This window comes from Notechis scutatus, chromosome 3 (assembly GCF_049901735.1).
Source record: "Notechis scutatus isolate UNSWTSFEM ecotype Mainland chromosome 3, rNotScu1.2, whole genome shotgun sequence".
Lineage (NCBI taxonomy): Eukaryota > Metazoa > Chordata > Lepidosauria > Squamata > Elapidae > Notechis > Notechis scutatus.
This window is the reverse complement of record NC_142011.1, coordinates 111,028,414-111,051,984: the sequence shown is the minus strand read 5'-3', so window position 1 is coordinate 111,051,984 and position 23,571 is coordinate 111,028,414. Positions and strand designations below refer to the sequence as shown.

The 23,571-nt window shown below is 38.3% G+C and overlaps 1 protein-coding gene across 2 annotated transcripts in view; it reads right to left on the bottom strand.

The window, feature by feature from the left end:
* The window catches only part of TEDC1 (tubulin epsilon and delta complex 1), a 51,000-nt gene that overhangs the window by 6,488 nt on the left and 20,941 nt on the right, over positions 1–23,571 (bottom strand). For both annotated transcript variants that reach the window (XM_087962470.1, XM_026681816.2), the window contains 3 exons: positions 22,346–22,444; positions 21,304–21,390; positions 9,101–9,304 (listed from right to left, as the gene is read on the bottom strand). In XM_087962470.1, the coding sequence (XP_087818596.1) occupies positions 9,101–9,304; positions 21,304–21,390; positions 22,346–22,444 (390 nt within the window). The remainder of the gene's footprint in view (positions 1–9,100; positions 9,305–21,303; positions 21,391–22,345; positions 22,445–23,571) is intronic.

The following is a 23,571-nucleotide window of genomic DNA, read 5'->3' as shown; positions in this document are numbered from 1 at the left end:
GCTGAGCAAGTGAAGGCCATCTCCGGGGATACCAGCAAAGACTGGAGGGAGTGACTTCTACAACCTGTGAAATTACCTCATTGGGGAATGTGACTGGATGATACACTTTGGGGGGAGGGGGAAACAAGGTCAGAGGCAAGGCATGAAGGGGGTGAAGTCAGAGTTGGCTTCACCAAGATAATGCTGACATGGTGCTCATAATAAAAGACTGGATTTTTATTGTCAGATGGCTTGAGACTCTTAATTGTGTTAGGGCACTTGTCAGAACCCTCACACTCTGGCTTAATTCTATCAAAAACAGTGTGGTTCTGGGTTTTGGACCCCTGAAATCAGAAAGTTTCTATCCTATCCTTTAAGTAAGGTAGAACTTCACAAGAAGAAAAATCTTAGGCAATCCTTCTTACTTTATATGACAGGATGAACAGAATTATTATAAACAAGTTGGTCACTACAGTAATCTGGTAATAAGCACTAGTGGGTTTTATGGGAGATAATCTATACTTTGAATTGGGCTATGGAGTCTACAGTTCAGTTATAAATATAGGTTATATAACCAATTAAGATTAAAACACAATTTAATCAGAATTTTTTATAAAATTTATATATTCTGGTGCACTTATTGTCAACTCAATTTGGGTTCACTGCAGTATGAAATTATTTCTCATATAAAATATCAAAATATGTTCTTTTGTGAGATAATCTTTCAATTGATTTAGGAGCCACTTTTTCTACCCTCCCTTTAAGTTGCTCCATCTGCTTATTTTCAATGAGTGTTTCTGGAAGAGTTTCAACTTAGACTAAGATCTACCAGTTACCTAAATATGCTTTCTATTGCACTGCAATGGTTCATATTAAGAAAATACTATACTTTTTTTCTCTTTAACATTCCGTTAAATGTTACTTCTCCACTTTATCCTTATTTTGCAATGTTATCTACCTCTTTGTAATTTCTTAGTGCCTTTATCAAAGATACAACAGTATATATTCCAAATCTGTTTTCAGTTACAATTGCTATTCAGTTACAATTTCAGTTACAATTTCACATTCTAGAGCCAACTCTCCATCTGCTCTCCTTTGTTTCAAGCTCACTTAAAATATAGAAATAAATAAATACTAATAATGATGATGATGATGATGAAGAAGAAGATGATGATGATGTGGAAAAAATTGTTGAAAATGAAAAGTTGAAGATCTTGTGGGACTTTCAAATACACATGGATAATCATTTGGAACACAACATGCCAAATATCCGATGTAGAAAACTGAAACGTACAATTTATTGATATTGCTATACCAGGAGATGCAAGAGTCGAAGAAAAAGAACTGGAAAAAATCACGAAACATCACGACTTGGCCATTGAAACTACGTGATTATGGATGAAACATGTAACAGTGATATCCATTGTCATCGGGGCACTTGGTACCATGTCCAAGAATTTTGCAAAATACATCACGAAATTGCAGCTTCCTGCAATAACAGCAGGAGAACTGCAAAAAACTGTGCTACTTGGAACATGGTACATTTTAAGAAGATAGGTTGATACCTAAGATGCTGGCAGCAACCCATATCAACCATCTTCACCAGTCAATTATATTTGTGATACATTTTTAAATGTTCAGTTGATTAAGATTTGTGTTTAATGAATAAAAGAGATGATGATGATGATGATGATGATGATTAATAATAATAATAATAATAATAATAATAATAATAATAATAATAATAATAATCATCATCATCATCATCATCATCATCATCATCATCATCATCATCCTCGGTGTTCTCTGAGCTTGCTTGTTTTCTTGTAGACATTTCATTACCCAAACTAGATAACATCCTCAGTGCTAGTGCAGTTTGCTCTCAGTTTAAATTCTAGTGGCTTGCCCTAAAAGTGTTGGTGGTCTTAGAGATTCTTTGCTTGGGCTGTTTGCTGTTGGCTTCCTTGGCAGTTTCTTGATTAGGGTATTATTTACTTGACTGTTGGTCTGATGTTAATCTTGGAGTTAATCTAGGCTGATGAGGGTGCTGATTGCTGGTGGAGAGATGCTTGGATCTTTTTGGCTGGTTGATTGTTGTTGTTTTTAAAGACATTTTGTTGTTAATGTCTATGTGTCTCTTGATGGCAAATTTGTCAAAAGTGCCAGGCTTCTAGAAATTCCCTGGCATTTTTGAACTTGGCAGAAGACTGGCATAATGTATCCATGAACACCAACTGTCAGTCAGAAGGCATGGTGAAACCTCTTTAATTCCATAACATATGGACAGACTTAATCCGTTTAAATTGGGAAAATGGGACCATCCTAGACTAAGCCAAGTCCAAAAATGCCATAGAATTACATTCTATATAAGCTTGATTTTCTGGGTCATTTTCTACTCCCATGGAGTAGCATTACATCACATGACAATACAGGTATAATTTGCTGTTGCCAATGCCTCATGATCTAGGAAATATTGTTATTATCACATAGCCCAACTTGGAAAATATTCTGTAATGATAGCTTCTTACTGCATTCCCTCATAGTTTGAGGTCACAGCAAAGGTCCTGCTCTATCATAGAACGAAACAGATCAGGCTTGAATCTCTACTGAAGACATCCTGATGCTCCATTTCCTCCAGGCTCCTCTGTAACTGATTATTCATCACTATCTCACTAATTTTCCTTCCAAAAAGAAGTTGTAAACCAAAACTGTAAACTAAAACAGAATATCATAAATAACCCAAATCTACAATGAATAAGATTTGCAATAAATGACAAAAATAATTTTTTAAAATGTTTTTTTAAATGTAGGAAACAAGAAAAAAGTCAAGGAAACGATCAGTCAAGTAATAGCAAGGTAATAGAATAGCAAGGTAATAGAAGATAGCAAGGGAGAAAGTAGAACTGATTAATTCATTCTTTGCATCTGTCATTTTACAGGAAATAACAGCCCAATAGTACAGTAGAAGATGGAATAGGAATGAAAGTCAAAATAGACAAAAAAAATGATAAGAAAACACCTATCCAACCTGGACAAGTTCAAATTGCTAGGACCAGATGGATTGCATTGCAGAGTTCTGAAGGAGCTGGCAGACATGATCTTGAACAAATGCACTGGGATAGAACAGACAATACCTGGCTCAATTGTAATAACTGTGAGAAGGATCTAGGTGTCCTAATGGATCACCTAAGTATGAATTAACAGTGTGCTGAAGATGCAAAACAAGCAGAACAAAATAATTCAGTCCTAGGATGCATCAATAGAAGACTAGCATCAAAAACAACAGAAGGATAGTATTAAAAGTATAGTGTTGCTCTATATTGCACTAGTGAGGCCAAAGTTGGAATACTGCAACCAGTTTTGGTTGCCACAATACAAAAAAATGCTGAGGCCCTAGAAAGAGCATATAGAAGAGCAACAAAGGGTAGGGTAGGGAGGACAGGATAAGAGCTGGAAGGGACCTTGGAGGTCTTCTAGTCCAGCAGGAGAACCTACACTTGCTCAGATAAGTGACTGTCCCAGTCTGGAGACGTCAAACTCAAAGCCCGGATACGGCCTGTGATGTGATTAGATCTGGCCTGTGGGGCTGCCCTGTAAACAGTGAAGGAAGCTCTTGGCACTTCAACTCCAGCCAGCTGGGTACCAATCTATAACTTGATGGCCACCATATGGGCCAGAACACAGTTGGCCTTAGATCTGCGGAGATGCCCAGGAGCCAGCGAGGAATCGCCCCACCACCTGGACTTGCAAGAAGGTGTATAAGCACATCAGAATCAAGGAAGGGGATGAGTGGAAGACAACATTTAACTGCCTGCTCTGCTGCTTCCAATTTAGGTTACTTCTCTTTGGACTACAGGGAGCTCCAGCAGTTTTAATGCAATTAATAAATAAGATGCTACATGACTATTTGTGCAAAGGGGTTCTGGTTTACTTGGGTGACATTTTAATCTATACCAAAATGAAGGAAGAGCATGTGAAGTTGGTTAGAGCAGTTCTCAAAAACTGTGCACTGCTAAACTTTATGCCAAGCTTTGTAAGTTCAAATTCCATCAAGTTAAAATAGATTACTTTGACTACTGAATCTCCTACAAAGAGACTGACCCAGAAAAAGTCCGAGTGGTGCTAGAGTGGGCTCCACCCCACACAAGGAAGCAACTGCAAAGCTTCCAAGGATTTGTGAACTTTTACAGCAATTCATCCCCTCATTCACTCAGATAGCCCTCTCCGTTACTAATCTGTTAAAAAACCAAAGGGGGAGACAAACCTAACCCTAGCCAATCATTAAAATGGTCAAAGGAGTGCCAAGCCGCGTTTGAAAAACTTAAATGGCTCTTCACCACCAAGACCCAGAGAACACTTTTGTAATTCAGGCCAACATCAGTGACATGGCTTTTGGAGCAATGTTAATGGAAGAGAACAAGAAAGGGCAGTTACAGCTGTGTGCCTACACTTCAAAGAAAGTATCAGAGACTGAACAGCAGTGGACCATATGGGAGAAGGAGGCCTATGCAGTAAGACGGGCACTCTTTTCCTGGAGATATTTCTTAGAAGGGAGTAAAATCCCTTACCAAATGTGTACTGATCTCAAAAATCTGGAGGCATCCAAGACCCCTTGGAAGCTTTCTCCTAAACAGGCCTGATGGGCACAATATTTTCATCAATTCAACTTCATACTGTGCTACTTACTAGCAGGAAAGAACTTCCTAGCTGATGCCCTATCATGAATGCCACAATATAATTGCCCCAAAGCAGAAATAATCAAATCACTGCTTCCAAAATGTCAATGTGCATCCTCAGTAACCACCAGGGCTCAGGGAAAAGAAAAATGATCTGTTAGTAATGACATGGCCGCAGCTTTCATGAAAGTGCTCACTGACAATGAGTGGTTTTGAAGGCACAACAATGTCTGCTCTACCCAGGACTGACTGGCCTGGGAGGGAGGGAAAACTATATGTACCAGACAGCCAAACACTCCTAATTATGCAAACCTGCCACAACTCAAACATTGCTGGAAACTTTGGATTTGTAAAAACCCTGCACTTAATCAAGAGACAATTCTGGTGGTCTTCCCTCAAAAAAGATATTGAAAGCTATGTGTCAAGTTGCCCTGTCTGTGCTTTAGCTAAGCAGAGATAAGGAAAGACTCTAGGACTGCTCCAAACAGTAGCTGAGCCGTCAGCAACCTGGACAGAGATTTCTATAGACCTTATTGTGGAACTCCCCAAAAGCACAGGAAACATAGTCATTTGGGTGGTGACAGATCTGTTTTAGAAACAGGTTCATTTCATCCCATGCCAAGAAAAAAAATACCAATGGGAAAAGAACTTGCCAAATTATTTTTGCATCACATTTATATGGAGTTCCCCAATGTATCATCTCAGCGGGGGTGGTGGTGTTCCAATTCACATCCAAGTTCAGAAGAGCCTTCCTGGACCTGTTAGGCACGGACCAGAGACTTAGTTCTTTGCAGCATCCACAGATGAAAGGCAGCTATGAACAGACGAAGTCAGTGCTAGAACAATACCTGAGATGCTTTATAAACTACCAACAGGACAACTGGACTGACCTTTTACCTTTTGCAGAAGTGGCCTACAGTAATTTGATACATAGCAGTACTGCCTTCACACTTTTCAGAGTTGCAACAGGGCAGGAATGCAATCCTATGCCTGAATTGCCCATGAAGGGCCCTGAAATTCCCTTGTTGAAGAAATGGATCGGCCAATTACAAAATACCTGGCCGATAGTGCACATGGCGCTCAAGAAGCCAAAAATGCCTACAAAAGCCAAGCTGGAAAAAAAAACCCAGACTGAACCTAAAAAGCTTAATGTGGGAGGTCGAGTATACCTCTATACTATACACTACCATCAATCCTTACAGCCTTCCAAGAAGCCTGGGCCAAAGTTTGTAGGACTGTTCCCCATCAAATATATTATTAATCCAGTCACAGTAGAACTAGACGTGCCCAAATCCTTGTGGAAAATCCATCGTTTTCCATTGCAGTTTGTAAAAGCCTGAGGTAGTTTACCCTTTAAGACCAGCTCCCCCTTCTGTCTCTCAGCCATTCATGGTAGAAGGGCAATAGCACTTGGAAGTTAAAGAGATTTTAAATTCCCATAAGCACAGGGGCACAATCCAATACTTGGTAGCTTGGAAAGATTTTTAAGCTCCGAAAATGAATGGGTAAACAAACGACGTTAGAGCCCCTAAGTTGCTCAAGCGGTTTCATAATCAATACTTTGATAAATAAGTCTAATATTCTGTTTCTGTCTCCTGTTTGTTCTGTTTATCCCTGCAGGTGTGACATCTCCTTTTTCAGGGGGGCAGCATGTCAGGTCCCCATCGGGACACTGCCATTCTGGAGGAGGAGGGGGCAGGTGCTAGAGCCAGATTTTTTTCATGCTTTCATTTTTGCTGTAATGCATGGGATGGGAGCCAGGTCTATGCGATGGATGGACTTCCTCCCAGTCAGTTCTAGCCTGCAAACGAAGTTGCAGTGTCCTGAGAATAAACTGCTATCAAGCTGACATACCTTGGAATTTTCATAACACTGGAATATTATTGGCTACTGGTGGATTGGGGATCAGTTGGGGGGTTAAAGACTTCTCTGCAATCACTCTCTCAGTAAAAGTTTCCTTTGAACTACCACCGTTTTAAGAGTCATGCTTTCCTGAAAAGATAGCAAAGGAAAGCATGACTCTTGAAACATTGCTATTCCCTTTCCACCATGAATGGCTGAGGGACAGGAGTAGTAGCTAGTCTTGAACTACCTTAGGCTTTAACAAACTGTAATGGAAAATGGGGTGGACTTTCCGCAAGGAAAGCTTTTTGGAAGGCTGTAAAGATTGGAGGTAATGCATGGAGAGGTATACTTGATCTGCCACATTACACTTATTACGTTCAGTCTGTTTTTTGTTGGCTTGGCTTTTGTAGGCATCTCTGGCTTCTTGAAATGCCTTGCATCCTACCAGCCAGATGTTTTGTAGTTGACCAATCCATTCCTCCAATGAGGAAATTTCAGGGTTCTTTGTAGGCAATTCAGACATAGGGTTGAAGTCCTGCTCTGTTGCAACTCTGAAAAGTATCAGGATTGTGTTTTTGGGGGCACCCATGGAAGCATGGGAGAATGGGTCCCGTTTCTCATATGCCACTGTTCCTCATCATTAATTTAGCCTTTCTTGGTGAGGTCACTTTGTTGTTCCAATTGTCTAGTTTCTGCATTGGATTGGTATTCAATAGAAGTAAGTTTCTTTGTCTTCTAGTAATTCTTTGTGTTTTGATCTGTCCAAAATTACTGTGGTACTCTGATAGGATGAGGATAATCTGGTCCTTTTTTAGATTTTGGAGGACTGCTGTAGTTAGTTTTTTTCTTCTCTTCTTCTGATCTGTGGTATAATGGTTTATCTGATATTTTCTTGAATCTCTGTGGGAAGTTCTGTGGTTTTTAATGCTCCTTCTAAAACTGCCAAGAATTCTAGTTGATCAGCAATATTTGTGCAGTATTTATAGTTGAGGACTTTTATGCAGTATTTATAGTTCAGGCCTATTTGTAGAATATTATGTTCTGCGATAGATAGCAGACAACTGGACATGTTGACCACTATTTGGCCTCTTGATTCTGGGTTTTCATTTTGGTTTGTAGTGTGGTTTTCCTTTTCCCAGCATGTCTCTGGGAAGTAGTCTTGGTGTTTAACATTTTTATTGGGTTATAAAATAAAATAAGATACAAAATATGAAAGTAAATAGGAAAATGGTGAGGAGGAAGAGGGGGAAGAGAAGTGAGGAAGGATAAGAAAAAAAGAAACATCAAATCACAACTTTTTGTTTTTTCATAATAATATGAACAAGTCATTTCCATAAAAATCTATCAATCTAATCAGTAAAACCCAAAACCAACATTTCATTCATTTCCACTTCAAGCACAAAGTTCAGAAGGGGTCTTCATGTGGAAATAAAAGTACTTATATTATTTTCTTTAATCAAAAGAGTCTATTTTGCCTTTTCAGCCAACTCCATCAATCTGTACAACCAGTTGTCCATGTTAGGAAATGAAGTATCCTTCCATTTTTTGTGCATATAGTAGTCTTGCTGCTGTCAACATATATAGTAACAAAGTTCCAAATTTTTTCTCAGGTCTTTTTCCATTAGACCCAAAAGGAAGAATTCTGATTTCATCTTTATCTCCATTTTCAAAATTTTCTGTATTAAAATATGAATCATATTCCTTTTTTTTTGCTTTATCACATGTCCACCATAGATTATAAAAAGTCCTTTCTTTACTTTTATACTTCCAACATTCATTTGACATACCTTTATATATCTTAGACAGTTTATCTGGTGTTAAATGCCAATGATGCATCATCTTATTGAAATTTTCTTTTAGATTATAATTTAATGTATATTTTAAACACTTCATCCACATATTTTCCCATTGTTCAAGCATCACATATCCAAAATTCCTTGCCCATTGAATCATACAATGTTTTACATACTCATTTTCCAAATTCAATTTCAATAATATTTTATGGATCTTAGCAATATGTTCATCATTTCCACATAATAAAATTTCCAATTCATTTTTAACAAAGTCAAATTCATAGCATTTTTTGTCCAGTTTAAATCTTTCTTTTAGTTGTTGATAAGTAAACCAATGGCAAACATAACCTTCTGATTCAAGTTCTTCCCTCAGCTTTAATATTGAGTCACCCAATTTAAAAGATAAAATTTTATCATAGATCAACAAGTTTGGCTTTGCCACCATTTCTTTCTGGGAAATAGAAAGGAAGGTTTTTTGCCCATTTTCTAGGGCTATTTTCTATTCGGCTGTGCAGTTTATTGAAGATTTGTATTTGACAACAATAAGTGTCAAAATATTAGAATTTTGTAAGAATTTTGTAATTCAGCACTCTATATTAATTTATACTGTATAAATTTTGTGTGTGTGTGTGTGTGTTTGATACATACATTTGATTACACTAGTAAGTCACAATCTTAAACAAATGTATTCCTTCATTAGGAAAAACCATAACTTAAACTTCCCATCCAAAAGATTGAAAACAAATTAACATTAAAAGTCGAAAAAGAGGAAGTCTTAATCCCAATTGGATTTCTAACAGGTCTTACCTCTCCATAGCAAGCCAGTTTCCTGAGGGTTCTATGCTCATGTAACTCCTGGTACAGACTCAGAAGATCTTTCTTACATTTGTCGAGTTCTTCCATAATTCTGCTAACACTATGGCATCCCAAGTCAGTACCTGGCAAAAAACAGTCCTTGTAACACATAGTGTGGTTCTGGGTATCTTCTATTACCATATCCAAAACAGTCTCCTGTGAGGGAGGAGGGAAGTTTCAAAGCTTTATTAATTTTTCATAACTATAATCTGCAAGAGAAATTTACCCTACAAAATGTAAAGTACAACTAGTTCTACCTGAAGATTGTACCACATAAATATATATAAATTACAGTATATGTATTTCTTTAGCAGAACAGATTCAACTAGAAAATACTGGAAAATGAACATTACTAGAACAAAGATGCCTCCAATGAGTAATATTACAATTAATCTTATTATAGTTCAATACAGTGGTGGGATTCCAATTTTTTTTACTACCAGTTCTGTGGACGTGGCTTGGTGACTGGGTGAGCATAGCTTGGTGTCATGTGACTGGATGGGCATGGTTTGATGGTCATGTGACTCGGTGGGTGTACTTGGTGGCCATGTGACTGGGTAGGTGTGGCTGGGTGGTCATGTGACCGGGTGGGCGTGGCCTTACATGAAGCAGATTTTCTTGAGTTGCTGGAGTCAAGTGGCATACAAACTTAATAAATTATTATTATTAATTGCATATATATTTCCCCATGCTGGGTGACAAAAAGACTGTCTGCCTTATTAACCATCATTTAGTTTGGAAGCAGCAGAGCAACTTCTGTTCCAAATAATTGTTATTTGGTTATTAAGGCTTTATAAGTGGTATTAGTACCTCACTTGATCTCGATTGTATCCCTCTGTTGATGCAACTTAGGATTGCATTGGCTTTTTTGGCTGCCACCGCACACTTTTGGCTCATATTTAAATGGTTGTCCACTAAGACTCCAATAACCTTCTCACAGTTATTGTGATTAAGCTTGGTTTCACCCAGTCTACATGTGTACCTTTGGTTTTTCTTGCCTAAGTATAAGACTTTGCTTTTCTCTACACTGAATTGCATTTTGTTAGAGTTCAAGTCTGTCAAGGTCCATCTTGAGCCTATCATCTAGAGTGTTGGCTATTCCTGCCAGTTTAATATCACCCACAAATTTGGTAAATTCCCCTTCTATTCCCTCATCTAAGTTGTTTATGAAGATATTGAAGAGTACTGGGCCTAAGATGGAACCTTGTGATACCCCACTGCTTACTTCCCTCCATGTAGACTTAGACCCATTAAGGACTACTTGTTGAGTACAGTTTGTCAGCCAGTTACAAATCCATCTGATGGTGATGCTATCTATCCCACTTTTTTCTACCTTACCAAGAAGTAAGTTGTGGTCTACTTTGTTGAATGCCTTGCTGAAGTCTAAATATATTATGTCCATAGTATTTTGCTGGTCTATCAATTTCATCAAGATTGCTTTTGCATGATGTTTTTAACAAACATGCTGACTTCTAGTTATTACTTAGTTGTTGGCAGATCTGATTTTTTTTCCATTATCTTTTCCAGTATCTTCCCGGATATTGATGTTAGGCTGATTGGTCTGTAATTTCCTGGGTCTGTTTTTTTCCCCTTTTTTAAAAAAATGGGAACCACATCAGCTCTTTTCCAGTCCTCTAGTAGTTCCCCGGTGCTCCAGGGTTTTTGAAAGTTGTGGTACAATGGTTCTGAGATGACATCTGCCAGCTCTTTTAGAACTCTGGGATGTAATCTGTCAGGTCCCGGTGATTTGTATTCATCAAGATCAGACAGGTGTTCTCTTACTATTTTTTTTGCTTATTTTAACTTTTGTTTCTAATCTATCTTTTACAGTTATGTTTTTGGTAGATTGAGCTATAGTTTCTTTTTGCGTGAAGATCGATGCAAAGAATGAGTTAAGCAGCTCTGCTTTCTCTCTGTTTCCTGTTACTTCCTTTCTGTCTTCTCTCTTTAGTGGTCTGACTGTTCCCTTGATTTTTTCCTTGTTATTTATATGTTGGAAGAAACTTTTTTAAAATTATCTTTTACTTTTGTTGCAAGTCTTTGTTCACTCTGTCTTAATCTTTCCAGATTCTGGCTATCTGCTGATATTCTTCCTTAGTTGTGTGTCCCTCTTTCCATTTTTTGTACTTGTCCTTTTTGTCTTTCAATTTGTCAGAGAGATCTTTGTGCAGCCATACTGGTTTCTTCTTGGATTTCTTGTTTTGGGCTTCTATGATCTTATTTTTCAGAGTTTCCCAAGATTCTTGAGTTGTTTTCCCCTTTAGGATTTTCATCCAAGGAATCTTTCCCAAGTTCTCTCTGAGTTTATGAAAATCAGCTCTTTTAAAATCTAAGACTCTGGTATCATTATATTCTATTGCTTGTGTTTGTATTATTTTTAATTCTAGTATGATATGGTCATTTTCACCCAAGTTTCCTGCAGTTTCAATCACATCTTCTTTGCTTGTAAGAATTAGTCCAGTGTGGCTGTCCCTCTAGTTTCCTCCTCTACCTTTTGGACAACTTTTGGTTGGATAGGAACCTATTTGAGGTGCAGAATTACTCTTCCATTCGATGTCAGGGTAGTTGAAATCTCCCATCACTATTGTAGTGTGTTTCCTAATACATTTGTTAGTTGGTTAGCAAAAAGGACATCTATTTTTTCTGCTTGATTGGGTGCCCTATAGCAGTGGTCGCCAACTGGTGGTCCGCAAGAAAATTTTGGTGGTCCGCAGAGAAATGTCACTCCCAAAGCACCCCTCAAAGCAATTAATCCAGGTTGCGCGGGAATACAAGGCTGTGCCGCCCACGTGGCCAGTGGGAAAATAAGGCTTGCAAACAGCATTAGGTAGTGATGGGAGGGGGGAAAGGGCGGGGGGAACTTGCCCCATGTGCCCCACGCACCTGGCCTGGCCACCAGGCTGCTTCTTTCCACTTCTTTCTTCTGCTTTTGGCTGAACATTACCACCAGCCCTCCAAGGTTAGAGCGGATCTCTCTCTCTTTCTCTCCCCCTGAGAATGAAGCTGAAAAGCAGGTTAGAAATATGGCTGCCTTGGAGGGGTTGTGAGGGACGTGTGTGTGTGAGAGAGAGAGAGGGAGAGAACATCACCACCAGCCCTTCGAGGTTAGATCGGATCTCTCTCTCTCTCCCCCTGAGAACGGAGCTGAAAAGCCGGTTAGGAATGTGGCTGCCTTGGAGGGGGTGGGGTGTGTATGAGGGACCTCTGTGTGTGTGTGTGTGTGTGAGAGAGAGAGAGAGAGAGAGAGAGAGAACATCACCATCAGTCCTCCAAGATTAGATCGGATCTCTCTCTCTCCCCCACCAATGGCAAGTCACTGTCAGTCAAAATTCATATTAGTGGTCCATAGGATTTAAAATTATGAGTTTGTTGGTCCCTGAAGTCCAAAAGGTTGGAGACCCCTGCCTTATAGTATACACCTATGGCCATGTGATTCTTTTTTTTTCTTTTATATTGATGCATATGCATTCTTGGAGGTTTTTGTCTTTGGTTTCGTGCATTTCTGTTGCAATATAGTGGTCCTTTACATACAATGCAACTCCACCTCCTCTTTTATGGAGTCTGTTGTTGTTTTTTGAACAGTTTGTATCCTTCTATCAGTATGTTCCAGCCATGGGTTACATCCCACCAAATTTCTATAATTCCAACTACATCATATCTACCTTCATGTATTAATAGTTCAAGTTTACCTGTTTATTCCCCAGACTTTGTGCATTTGTACATAGGCACTTGAGATCTTTACTTTTGACTCTGGGTATGCTTCCTATGTCTCCTATTTGAGTTTGTCTTCCTTCCCATCCCTCTTTATTTCATCATTTGACTTGCTTTCTAGGGGTTTTTCCTTGGAGTTAGGTCCTGGAGATCCTAAAGATTGGTCACCTTCCCCCCTCAATTTTAGTTTAAAATTCTCCCGATAAATTGAGCCAGTTGTTTTCTGAAAACATTCTTCCCAGTCTTTGTGAGGTGCAGCCCATCCCTAGTCAAAAGCCCATGATAGAGATAGTACAGACCACGGTCCAGGTATCCAAAGTTTTTTTGGCGACACCAACCCTTTAGCCAGTGGTTCACTGCTAGAATTCTTTGTTCTCTCACCGGATGTTATCCTTTCATTGGCAGTACAGATGAAAAAACTACTTGTGTGCTTAAGTCCTTGACTTTCTTGCCTAGCTGCTCATAATTACTCAATATTGTTTTCAAATCCTTTTTTGTGTCATTCGTCCCTACATGTAGTAGTAGAAAAGGATAGTAATCTGTAATAGTAATAGTAATCTCTGCTCCACAATTGTTTTTCCTCCGTGCTTCACAGCTGGCCTCACTGACTCACCAGCTACCTCGTTATTCTCCACAGGTTGGCTTTGCTGCCTACAGTCAGTTTGCCTCTCTGCTCACCTCACTTCAATGGGCCTCCGGTCTCTTGGGTTGGTCTTTCGGGTGCAGCTGGGCTTCTCTCTCTCTCTTTTTTTTTTTTTAAATATAGTTTATTAATTTTTACAATTAAAACCAGTCACAATACATACACAAATAAGCAAAAGAAAGAAAGAAAAGAAAGAAAGAAGAGAGAAGAGGAAGAGAGGGAAAGAATTTTGAGAAAAGAAAGAAAGAGGTTACAGGATAAAAAGTATTCTTATTTTAACAGTTTGCAAGATCTTCTTTTGTTTTCATCACCTTAACTTGTGTCATATAACCACACCTGTTTTTAACTTATATCGCTACCTCATTATTATGTATTGATACTTTTCTTTTATGCCTTATGATATATAATTTATCTTTGGTCAATCCAATTATACCAACAATTCCAGCTATCGTAATATAGTGAAGTGTCTTTGTTTTTTAGCGCCAAAGTCAATTTATCCATTTCTGCGCATTTTGAGATTTTTTCAATAATCATTTCTTCTGATGGAATTTGATGTTTTTTCCAGTGTTGAGCGAAGGCTAATCTGGCCGCTGTTAAAATGTATATTGTTATGTATTTGGTTTTTTTGGAAATTTGCTTATCAAAAATCCCTAGTAGGAAGGACTCTGGTTTGTATTCGATCTGCTCTTTGGTGATTTCTTCCAACCAAGTTTTGATTTTCTTCCAATACTTTTGGGTTTCTGCACAAGACCACCACATATGGAAAAAGGTTCCTTCTTTTTTCCTACACTTCCAGCAATGCGGACTCATGTTGGGGTGCATCTTCGCTAACCTCGAAGGGGGGAGATGCCATCTATAAAACATTTTATAAAGATTTTCCTTGTATGCTGCCGATTTGGTAATCTTATTGTTTCTGCCCCAAACTTTCTCCCATTCCGCTAATGTGATGCTGCGCCCCACGTTCTTACTCCAAGCAATCATATTTCCTTTTACAATTTCTTCTTCTAGTTCTGTTTCTAATAAGTAGTTATAAAATTTTGTTATGTTTTTTTTATTTGATCCTAATAAAATTTTATCTAACTGTTGCAGTTTGTTATTAATTCCGAATTCTTTTTTGTCTTGTTTATATCTGCTTTGAATCTGAAGGTAAACCCATTGATCAATTTTATGTCCTTGCTCCTGAAGATCCAGCCTCGGTTTCAAATTTCCTTGTGGGTCTAATAAGTCTTTGTATTTAATCATTTTGGTAAGCTCCAAATTGTTTGGGTGAATCATTGCCTCCATTGTTGAAATCCATACTGGTACTTTTGTATAATGTTTTTTCCTTATTTTCCTCCAAATTGTTAATAGTGCGTCTCTAATTAAATGTCTATGGAAATATTTTTGACTGGTTTTCCCTACGTCCCATAGAAAAGCGTGCCACCCCCTTTGTAAATCATGGCCTTCTAGAAATAGTATTCTTTTATTGGTTAAATTCACCCAATCCTTCAACCAAACTAATGAGGTGGCCATATGGTATAACTCCCAGTTTGGAAATGCTAAACCTCCCCTGCTCTTCATATCCTGCATTGCTTTTACATTTATTCTGGGTTTTTTCCCTTGCCAAATAAATTTCAGGGTTGTTCTATTGAGTTCTTCAAAAAACTTTTTATGTAATTTAATTGGGATCGTTTGGAATAGGTACAAGAATTTAGGGAGAATGTTCATTTTAATAGTAGCAATTCGGCCTAGTAGTGAAATTTGAAGTTTCCCCCACGATTCTAAATCTTTCTTTACCTGGTGTATCAGTTTATCATAATTGTTTTCTTTAAGTGTCTTACAGTGTGGGGTTAGCCAAATTCCTAAGTATTTCACTTTCTTTGTCACTTGTATATGCATTATTTCTTCTAGTTCTATTTTCTGTTTTTCTGTTAGGTTTTTGGTCATTAATTTGGTTTTTTTTTTTTTTTGTTTATTTTAAGTCCCGCTACTGCTCCAAATTTCTCTAATTCACTCATCAATTTTGGTCCCTGGCTTTTGGTTCTTCAAGGAAGAAAATCATGTCGTCCGCAAACGCTTGAAATTTATATTCCTCTTTCTTAACTGTTAATCCCTTTATATCTGAATTCCGCCTAATTCGTGTTAATAATGTCTCTAATGCTAATATGAAGAGCAGGGGAGAGAGTGGGCACCCCTGTCTCACTCCTTTTTCTATCTTTATTGGGCGGGTGCATTCCCCATTCACTATTATATTAGCTTGTTGTGTATCATATATAGTTGTTATAATATTTTCAAATTTGGTACCCAGATTCAAATTATAAATTTTTTGAATTAAAAATTGCCAATTCAAATTATCGAAAGCTTTTTCTGCATCTAGGAACATGAGTGCTACTTGTCTCTCTGGGTGGGCTTCATAAAATTCTAGTACGTCTAATACTATTCTTAGATTATTCTTTATTTGCCTAGTTGGAAGGAATCCGTTTTGATCTTCATGTATATACAAGTTTAGCAATCTTTTTAATCTGTTTGCTATAATAGAAGTGAATATTTTATAATCAGTATTTAGGAGTGAAATCGGCCTGTAATTGTTTATATATCTGGGATCTGTATCCTCCTTCGGGATCAGCGAAATCAGTGCCCCCCTCCATGAGTCCGGCATCCTGGCTGCTAGTAAAACATCATTAAAAACTTCCACCATAAGTGGTCCGATTTGATCTGCTATTGCTTTGTACAGCTCCCCTGGGATCCCGTCTGGGCCCGGGGTTTTATTATTTTTCTGGCTCTCTATTGCTGATTTCAATTCCGATTCAGTAATGTCTTTATTTAATAGTTCAGCCATTTCTTCCCCAATTGCCTTATCCTTTACTTCATCTAGATAATTCCTTATTCTATCTTCACTGACATCCTCTCTTTTGTATAAATCTTCAAAGTATTTATGAATGATTTCTTTTTTCTGTTCTATTTCCTGGTATGTATCTCCTTTGCTATCTATTAACTGGTATATCAATCTCTTCTCTTTCTTTTTTTTTCAATTTATAAGATAGCCATCTTCCTGGCTTGTTGGCATGTTCAAAATAGATTTGTCTGGTTAAGTTCAAATTCATAGTCATTTTCTCTTGATCAATTAAATTCAGTTTGTGTTTGGCTATACTTATCTGATTTTGCAGTTTGGATTCTTTTGGGTTATTTTGTAGAAGGGTTTCTAGCTCCTTAATTCTTTATTGTAATTTGTTTTGTTGGGAATATTTTTCCTTGTTTCTCTTGGCATTATAAGAGATTGTTGTGCCTCTTATAACCGCCTTCATCGTATCCCAGACATTTTGTTTCGTGGTTTCTCCATTATCATTTTCTTTAATAAAAAAATTCAATTCCTCCTTTAATTTATTAATGTATTCTTTCTCTCTTATTAATTGAGTGTTTAAGGTCCATCTTTTCTTTGGTTTTACCCTGCCCTTCCATATTACCTGTATTGGATTATGGTCTGCCCATTCATTAGGCAAAATTTCCACTTCTTTTGTCTCGTTTGCTATTTCCCCACTCATCCATGCCATATCAATCCGTGTCCATGTTTGGTGGGGATTTGAATAAAATGTAAATTGTCTTTTTTCAGGATGTAATCTTCTCCATATATCTGTCAGGTTTAGCTCTTTCATCATTTCCCTACAAATCTTGGGGAGCTCTCTCTTCCCCTTTTTATTCTTCCCGGCATTACTGTGATCATTTTGGAAATCAGCAATGGAGTTAAAGTCCCCTACCATACAAATATTTCTTTTTTGCAATTCAACCAATTTTCCATATAGGTGTTTAAAAAACTCTTTTTGGTCTCCATTTGGGGCATATATTACTACTAAAAGAATTGGAATATCATTAATCCAGATCTGCAAACCCAGAGTCCTTCCTTCTAAGTCCGACCATATTAGCTCAGATTTCAAATCCTCTTTCACATATACTGCGATTCCCTTCTTTTTCTCCTCATCTGCTGGTGTGGTAAATAACTTTCCTAATTTCGGGCATTCTAAATATTTTTCATCCTTCTTCTTTATATGGGTTTCTTGCAGGCACGTTATATCTGCATTATGTTTAATTAATTTAGATAATATCCTTTTCTCTTAATTGTTGAATTTAAACCATTTATGTTTATTGATAGTAATTTTTTTTCTTCTCCCATCTATTTAGTTTTGTTTTACTCTTTGTCGTGTAACAATTCCTCTCTCTTCTTGCGCTTGTGTTGATGTAGTTCCTTCTGTCTTTTGTTGTGGATAGGTATTTTCTTGGTTTCCTACCGTTCCAGTTCTATTTTTATGTCCACTGTATTCTTCTTGAAACTTTGTGTCCAATTTCTCCCTACTACTTTGCTCCTGTGGGCCCATCATCCGTTCGTAAAAATCCTGGGCTTTTTCCATAGTATCTATTTTGATTTTCCTCTCTTTCCACGACACTAACATTCCTTCTGGAATAAGCCATTTAAATGTGATTCTTTTTTGATTTAAATATGCTGCCAAAAATTTATAGTCACGCCTTTGTTCCCTTATTCTCCTCGGTATCTGTTTAAGAATCACAATTTCTTTCTCTTTGTAGGTTATTGTTTTATCTCTTGAGGTTCTATATATCATGTCTCGAACACATCTTCTAGTGAATCGTATGTGTACTTCCCTGGAACATTTGTGGCGTCTTGCATAGTTTGTATTGACCCGGTAGACTTCATCAAACTCTTTTTGAATTTCATCTTTATCCATCTTCAATAAACCGGCCAGTATTTCTGCCATCAAGTATTCCAGGTCTTCTTCTTTTGATTCTGCCACATTTTGGAATCTTAGGTAAGTTGCTGCCTTGTCCATTTCTAGGAGGACAAGGGAGTCCTCCATTTCTTTGCTCATGCTTTTGAGATCTTCATCCACCCTTTCTAATTCCCTTTCCGTTCGTTCGGTTCTTTTCTCTACTTCTTTTATTATAACTTCGTTTTTCTCCAAGGCCTGCTGCAACACCCCCACTTTATCCTCTACTTTGGAAATGTCCGCTTTCATTTCTATCTTTAGTTTCCCCATTTCTTCCTTCAATTCATTGATATCTGCCCTTGTTTCACTGTGGTTTTTAATCATTGTTTCTTGCAATCTTGTCAATGAGTCCTGTAAAGTTAGGAACATAGCTTGGATATTCGCATTCGAAATGCTAGTTGACTTCTCTGTTGGTAGTGTTTCCTCTATTGTTTTTTGTGCCATGGGTGAAGTTGTTGCCAAAGTGGTCACTATTGTGGGATTAACCTTCCTACCAGATTTCAAAGCAGTGGTGGTTGTAGTAGTCATTTCCTTTAAAATTTGTTTTTGTTGTTGTACAATACTAAATATATTATTCCAAATTGGCATTCAGTATTCTTAGTTCTGTAACTAAAATTGACCAAGATCTATCAATCTATTAAGTAGCTATATTCTTAACTAATTAGTAAAGTGTATATATTTTTCTCTAGTTTAACTTCAATATAAAGTAACCTTAACTACAAAATATATTACATTCACAGATAAACCCACACAATGAAATATAATATTGGTCTAGAGAGCTCTAAGATTGTTAAATAACTAATGCTTAATATTCTTACTGTCTCCCCTATATTCCCATTCAAATTATAACAATCTCTATTAATAATAACTTAACTAAATTAATTAATCCAATATTTTAACACTCTAATATTTCATTACTAAATGTACATATTTATCAAGAGGAAATCAGAGGGGAAAAAAAAGCAAGCATATTTCAACGTAGCATACCATCAACAAGTAAGAAAGAAGAGAGGCTATTTTAGTAAGTATGTACACACAGAAAAGGGTAGAGGAAAAGAAAAAAGAAAATTCCAAAGACAAGAGTTTTTGTTTCCGCTTTTCACTTTGGAAGCTTCCACTTCGAGCACACCGGAAATGGCAAATGAAGATTTGCTGAGTAACAGCTGCCAGTAAGCAATGTTCCCACTCGTTTAAAGACTTCCTCTTTTACTTATATTTTAATGTTCTTTAAATCAATTGTTCTGATCTCCTTCGAATAGAAAAGGAACTGTCTCCTCTGCTAGGACCTGTTCTCAATTTTCCCAGAGTTTATAGATTAGATTGTGTCCCTTCAGACAGTTAGATCTGTTACTTTGTTGTAGACACTTCAGCGTTCTGGATACTGCCTATGGCGCTGCTCTGTCTTTCCCCCCCGATCGGCTTCGTTCTGCTTCTGGCTCCGATTTAATAGCTTCAATCCAAATGTTAGTGATAATAGAGTCTTTTTAATGCCCCCCCCCCGTGCTGGTCTTCAGACTTCCAAAATTCTCTTTACTTCTTTTTTATTTCCGACTCTCTTCTGCCTGCCAAGCTCTTTCACATTCACTAGACCAATTCTTTTGTAGCCGCTTTCTCTTGGAGCTCACAGCTGGCATTCACACAGTATTTAACAGCCTGAAATCAGTCTATTGTCAGTCAAATATCTTCTCTGCCACGACTCTCTTTCCCCCCCGAGCTTGCAAACTTTCACTCACTCTTTTCTTCCCATCGGTGGCAATCCGGACTTCGGAGCCTCCATTGTTAGGAGGCTGTTCTTGATCGTTGGGCTCTGGAGGGCTTCCTCTTCATTGCAGGGGGGTTGCTTTCCCCACACTGCAGCCCGAGGTTCCCCCACACCGGCACGGGTCTCTCCAAGACTCGAGCACCCCGAAAGATCGCACCAAACTCAAGAAAAGGGAGGCTAGAATCACGAGCGGATTTCTGCCCCTCTGACCGTCCTTGCCTTGCCACCGGAAGTCCGGGCTTCTCTCTCTTTTAATTTCTCCAAACTTCCTCTCCTTTTCCTTTCTCCAGTCTTTTTTCTTTTTCTATGACTTATCTTTCCCTCTCTACCTCTCCTTCTACCTGTCTCACTTAACAACATAAATGTTGGGCTCAGTTGTGTTCGTAAGTCAAGGACTATTTATAATCCAAACCTAAAGTATGTAATATACGTAAAGTATGTAATATATGCTAACTCTATTATGGGAAGTACTTGACATACATTTCTGACATACATGCATTTTGTCTTCAGACTAATTTACTCTAAAACTTGAACCAAATATTTGATTAATTTGAATGTTGTCTACATGACTCACCAACTACAACCAAATACAGAACAGGAAGGCAGTTCAGAACAAGGCAAAAAAAGAACCATCCACATGCACACACCCAGGAATCTGATTTCCGTATTCCAACTGGAGCTCCTAATGGTCCTTCCATTTATACATAAATCAAATACTAATTACCTATAAAAATTTCATTTTAGCAACTAAATTTAAGACCTCCCAAAACATTCTGTATAAATAGCAAATTACCAATTGCTTTTAACCTCAACAAGAGCTCTAACTGAAATATAGTATATTGACAAGCATTAAAGAGGCACTTGATAATTTTGTTCAATTTTGTAGGGGGAATTTTTAAAAACTAATCTTGACTGAAAGCAGAAATTAAAAAAAATAAGTACCGTATTTTTTGTTCCATAAGACACACTTCTTTCCCCCCTAAAGTCACGTTGCTGGTCCTTTGGTGAATAGCACCCGGGCTGTGGCGGTAGGGTCCTTTTACAGTGCTGAACCCCACCTCTTCTATCTTTGTCTTTGCCCGCCTCTTCTATCTCTTTTCCACAGTGCAGGAATCAATAGGCAGAGTTTGCACATGAGAGGACACCTATCTGTGGTCCTCTCAGATTCCAGTTCAAAATATTTTTTCTTGTTTTCCTCCTCTAAATCTAGGTACATCTTATGGTCAGGTGTGTCTTATGGAGAAAAAATACTGTAACTTTTTATAACCACATTGTTGAGCCATACCATCCAATGCCAATAAAGGGATTCCATAGGCTTCCACTTCAAAAATGCTTCTAGACGGGAGCAATCAGATTCCACAAAATGCAGCAACTGAAGAAATGAAGAACAAAGTATATTTAATTATTGCAATATAACAGAAAGTAATATGGTTTCTGTAAAGTAATAACAGTGCAAGCTTTAGAGATCTCTATTAGATGAGCAATATACCGTATATACTCGAGTATAAGCCGAGTTTTTCAGCCCATTTTTTTGTGCTGAAAAAAACCCCCTCGGCTTATACTCGAGTCAGATTCCCCTCTGAAAAAAAAAATGGTGTGGAGCTCCGGAGCTGGGCAGGCGCTTCCCTGCTTCCGTGTTTCCTTTGCAACTTTTAAGCATGGGGGTAATCGGAAGCAGAAAAGTTCTTGCATGAGGATATATTTTTCTTTTTTTAACTGTTTTTAGGGGGAAAGACCCACCGTCATGTGAGAATGCTCAGACACGAAATCTATCCGCCCGAAAATAAGTGTGTGTGTGTGTGGGGGAATTTTAACAGAGGGAAGATGTAGGGAGAAAGCAAAAGCTACGGAAGATCCTTCAGGGGAAACTGAGGGGGAGACTCACCCTTGGTCCAGATGAGCCCCCTTCCCCGCCCCTAAGGAAGCAGAGGCAGCCAGCAAGGGCAGGCAAGCCCCGCTTCACAGACTCCATCCGTCCTCGCTCCCACACAAAGCCACGAAGTCCCCCAATCGCGCAGCCCAGAATCGCCCTCCCCTCAGGGGGCAGCAACGACGCCCGGTTTCCCACCCTCGGCTTATACTCGAGTCAATAAGTTTTCCCAGTTTTTTTGTGTAAAATTAGGTGCCTCGGCTTATATTCGGGTCGACTTATACTCGAGTATATACGGTACCCCCAAATGATCTGTAGACAAAGCAATTCTACATGTATAGTAAAACTACAGCATAATCTCTTAGCAAGAATTCTCCCCCTTCCCATCCCTGAGTGAAATAGCCACAGAATATCTAGAAATTTACTATTATCAGGCATGCTATAGAAAGAGGATTACCTGTTTATATCTTTCTGGTTGTCTTCCAACATCAACTTCTAGGACTGAGAAATGGTCAATAACAGGGTCAGTATGAGAACCTATTGTGTAGGTATGTACCTGGTAGAGAAAACATATGGTTAGAGACAGGGTATGAGATGTATCTAAAACTACACATGTAAAGGTATTGTGTATAAAAGTAACAATGTGTAGTTTTAAGTATTAGATTACAATTTAAGTATTAGATTACAATTAACCACAATTGGAACTGGAATTTCGGTCATGAATCATGGCGTCACATGACTGGACTAGATTTTATGATGATTGTTAAGTGACTCATTGCAGTCATTAAGCAAACCACATGGTCATATGAAACCATTTTATCCAAAGGACATTTTTGCTTCAAAATCTTCATAAAGAAACCAAATCCCAAGGCTATTAGACGAGACAACTTCCTGCATGCTTCCCACCACCAAATCAGTGGAGAAGTTGGCAGGAAGTTCCAGGTGGCTCAAAAGCAGGACAGCAGGCAGGAAAATAGTTGTTGCCTGTTGGGGGTTAGGATTAGGGTTTCATAGAACTATATACATAAAATAAAACTAGCATACTTCAGTAGGCCAGACCAGGGGTGGGATCCTACAGGGTTAACTACCAGTTCGGTGATTTACGAGGTTCGGTGATTTACGATGTGCTTCCCTGCACGCTGCACGCCTGTAAATTGTCATCAGCCTGGTGCCTGGACAGATGAGCAGCGCTGCGTGTTGAGAAGCAGCCTTTGAAAAAGTACTTTTTTTCCTGCTTTTTTAACTGCAGCTGTGCCTTGCACAGCAGCTGAAGTTGAAAAGGCAGGAAATAAAAGTCAGGTAAGAGCCCGGGCAGGCAGGTGGGCAAAAACATCAGCAGACATCGAACCGGTTGTATGTCTGCTGCTCTTCAGAGCTACCAGTTCTACAGAGGTGGACAGAACTGGAAGAAACCTACCCCTGGGCCAGACAGATACCATGCTGCCTGTAGATAAAAATTCAAAAACAATGTATTCTGAGTAAAAAAGCAGTAAGATCTTCTTTGGTAAAAAGTTTAGCACACAAACCAAAAAGCTGCTTTCCATGTTATAATCTTATAATTGTCAGCCTTCAAGATCTTCTACTATTGCTTTGCATCTTTTGGCTGCCATAAGTAACGGGGGGAGGAGGGGGTAAGTCTGGGAAGAAAGCTGGAAGTGTTACATTCTAGTGTTGTGTAAATGA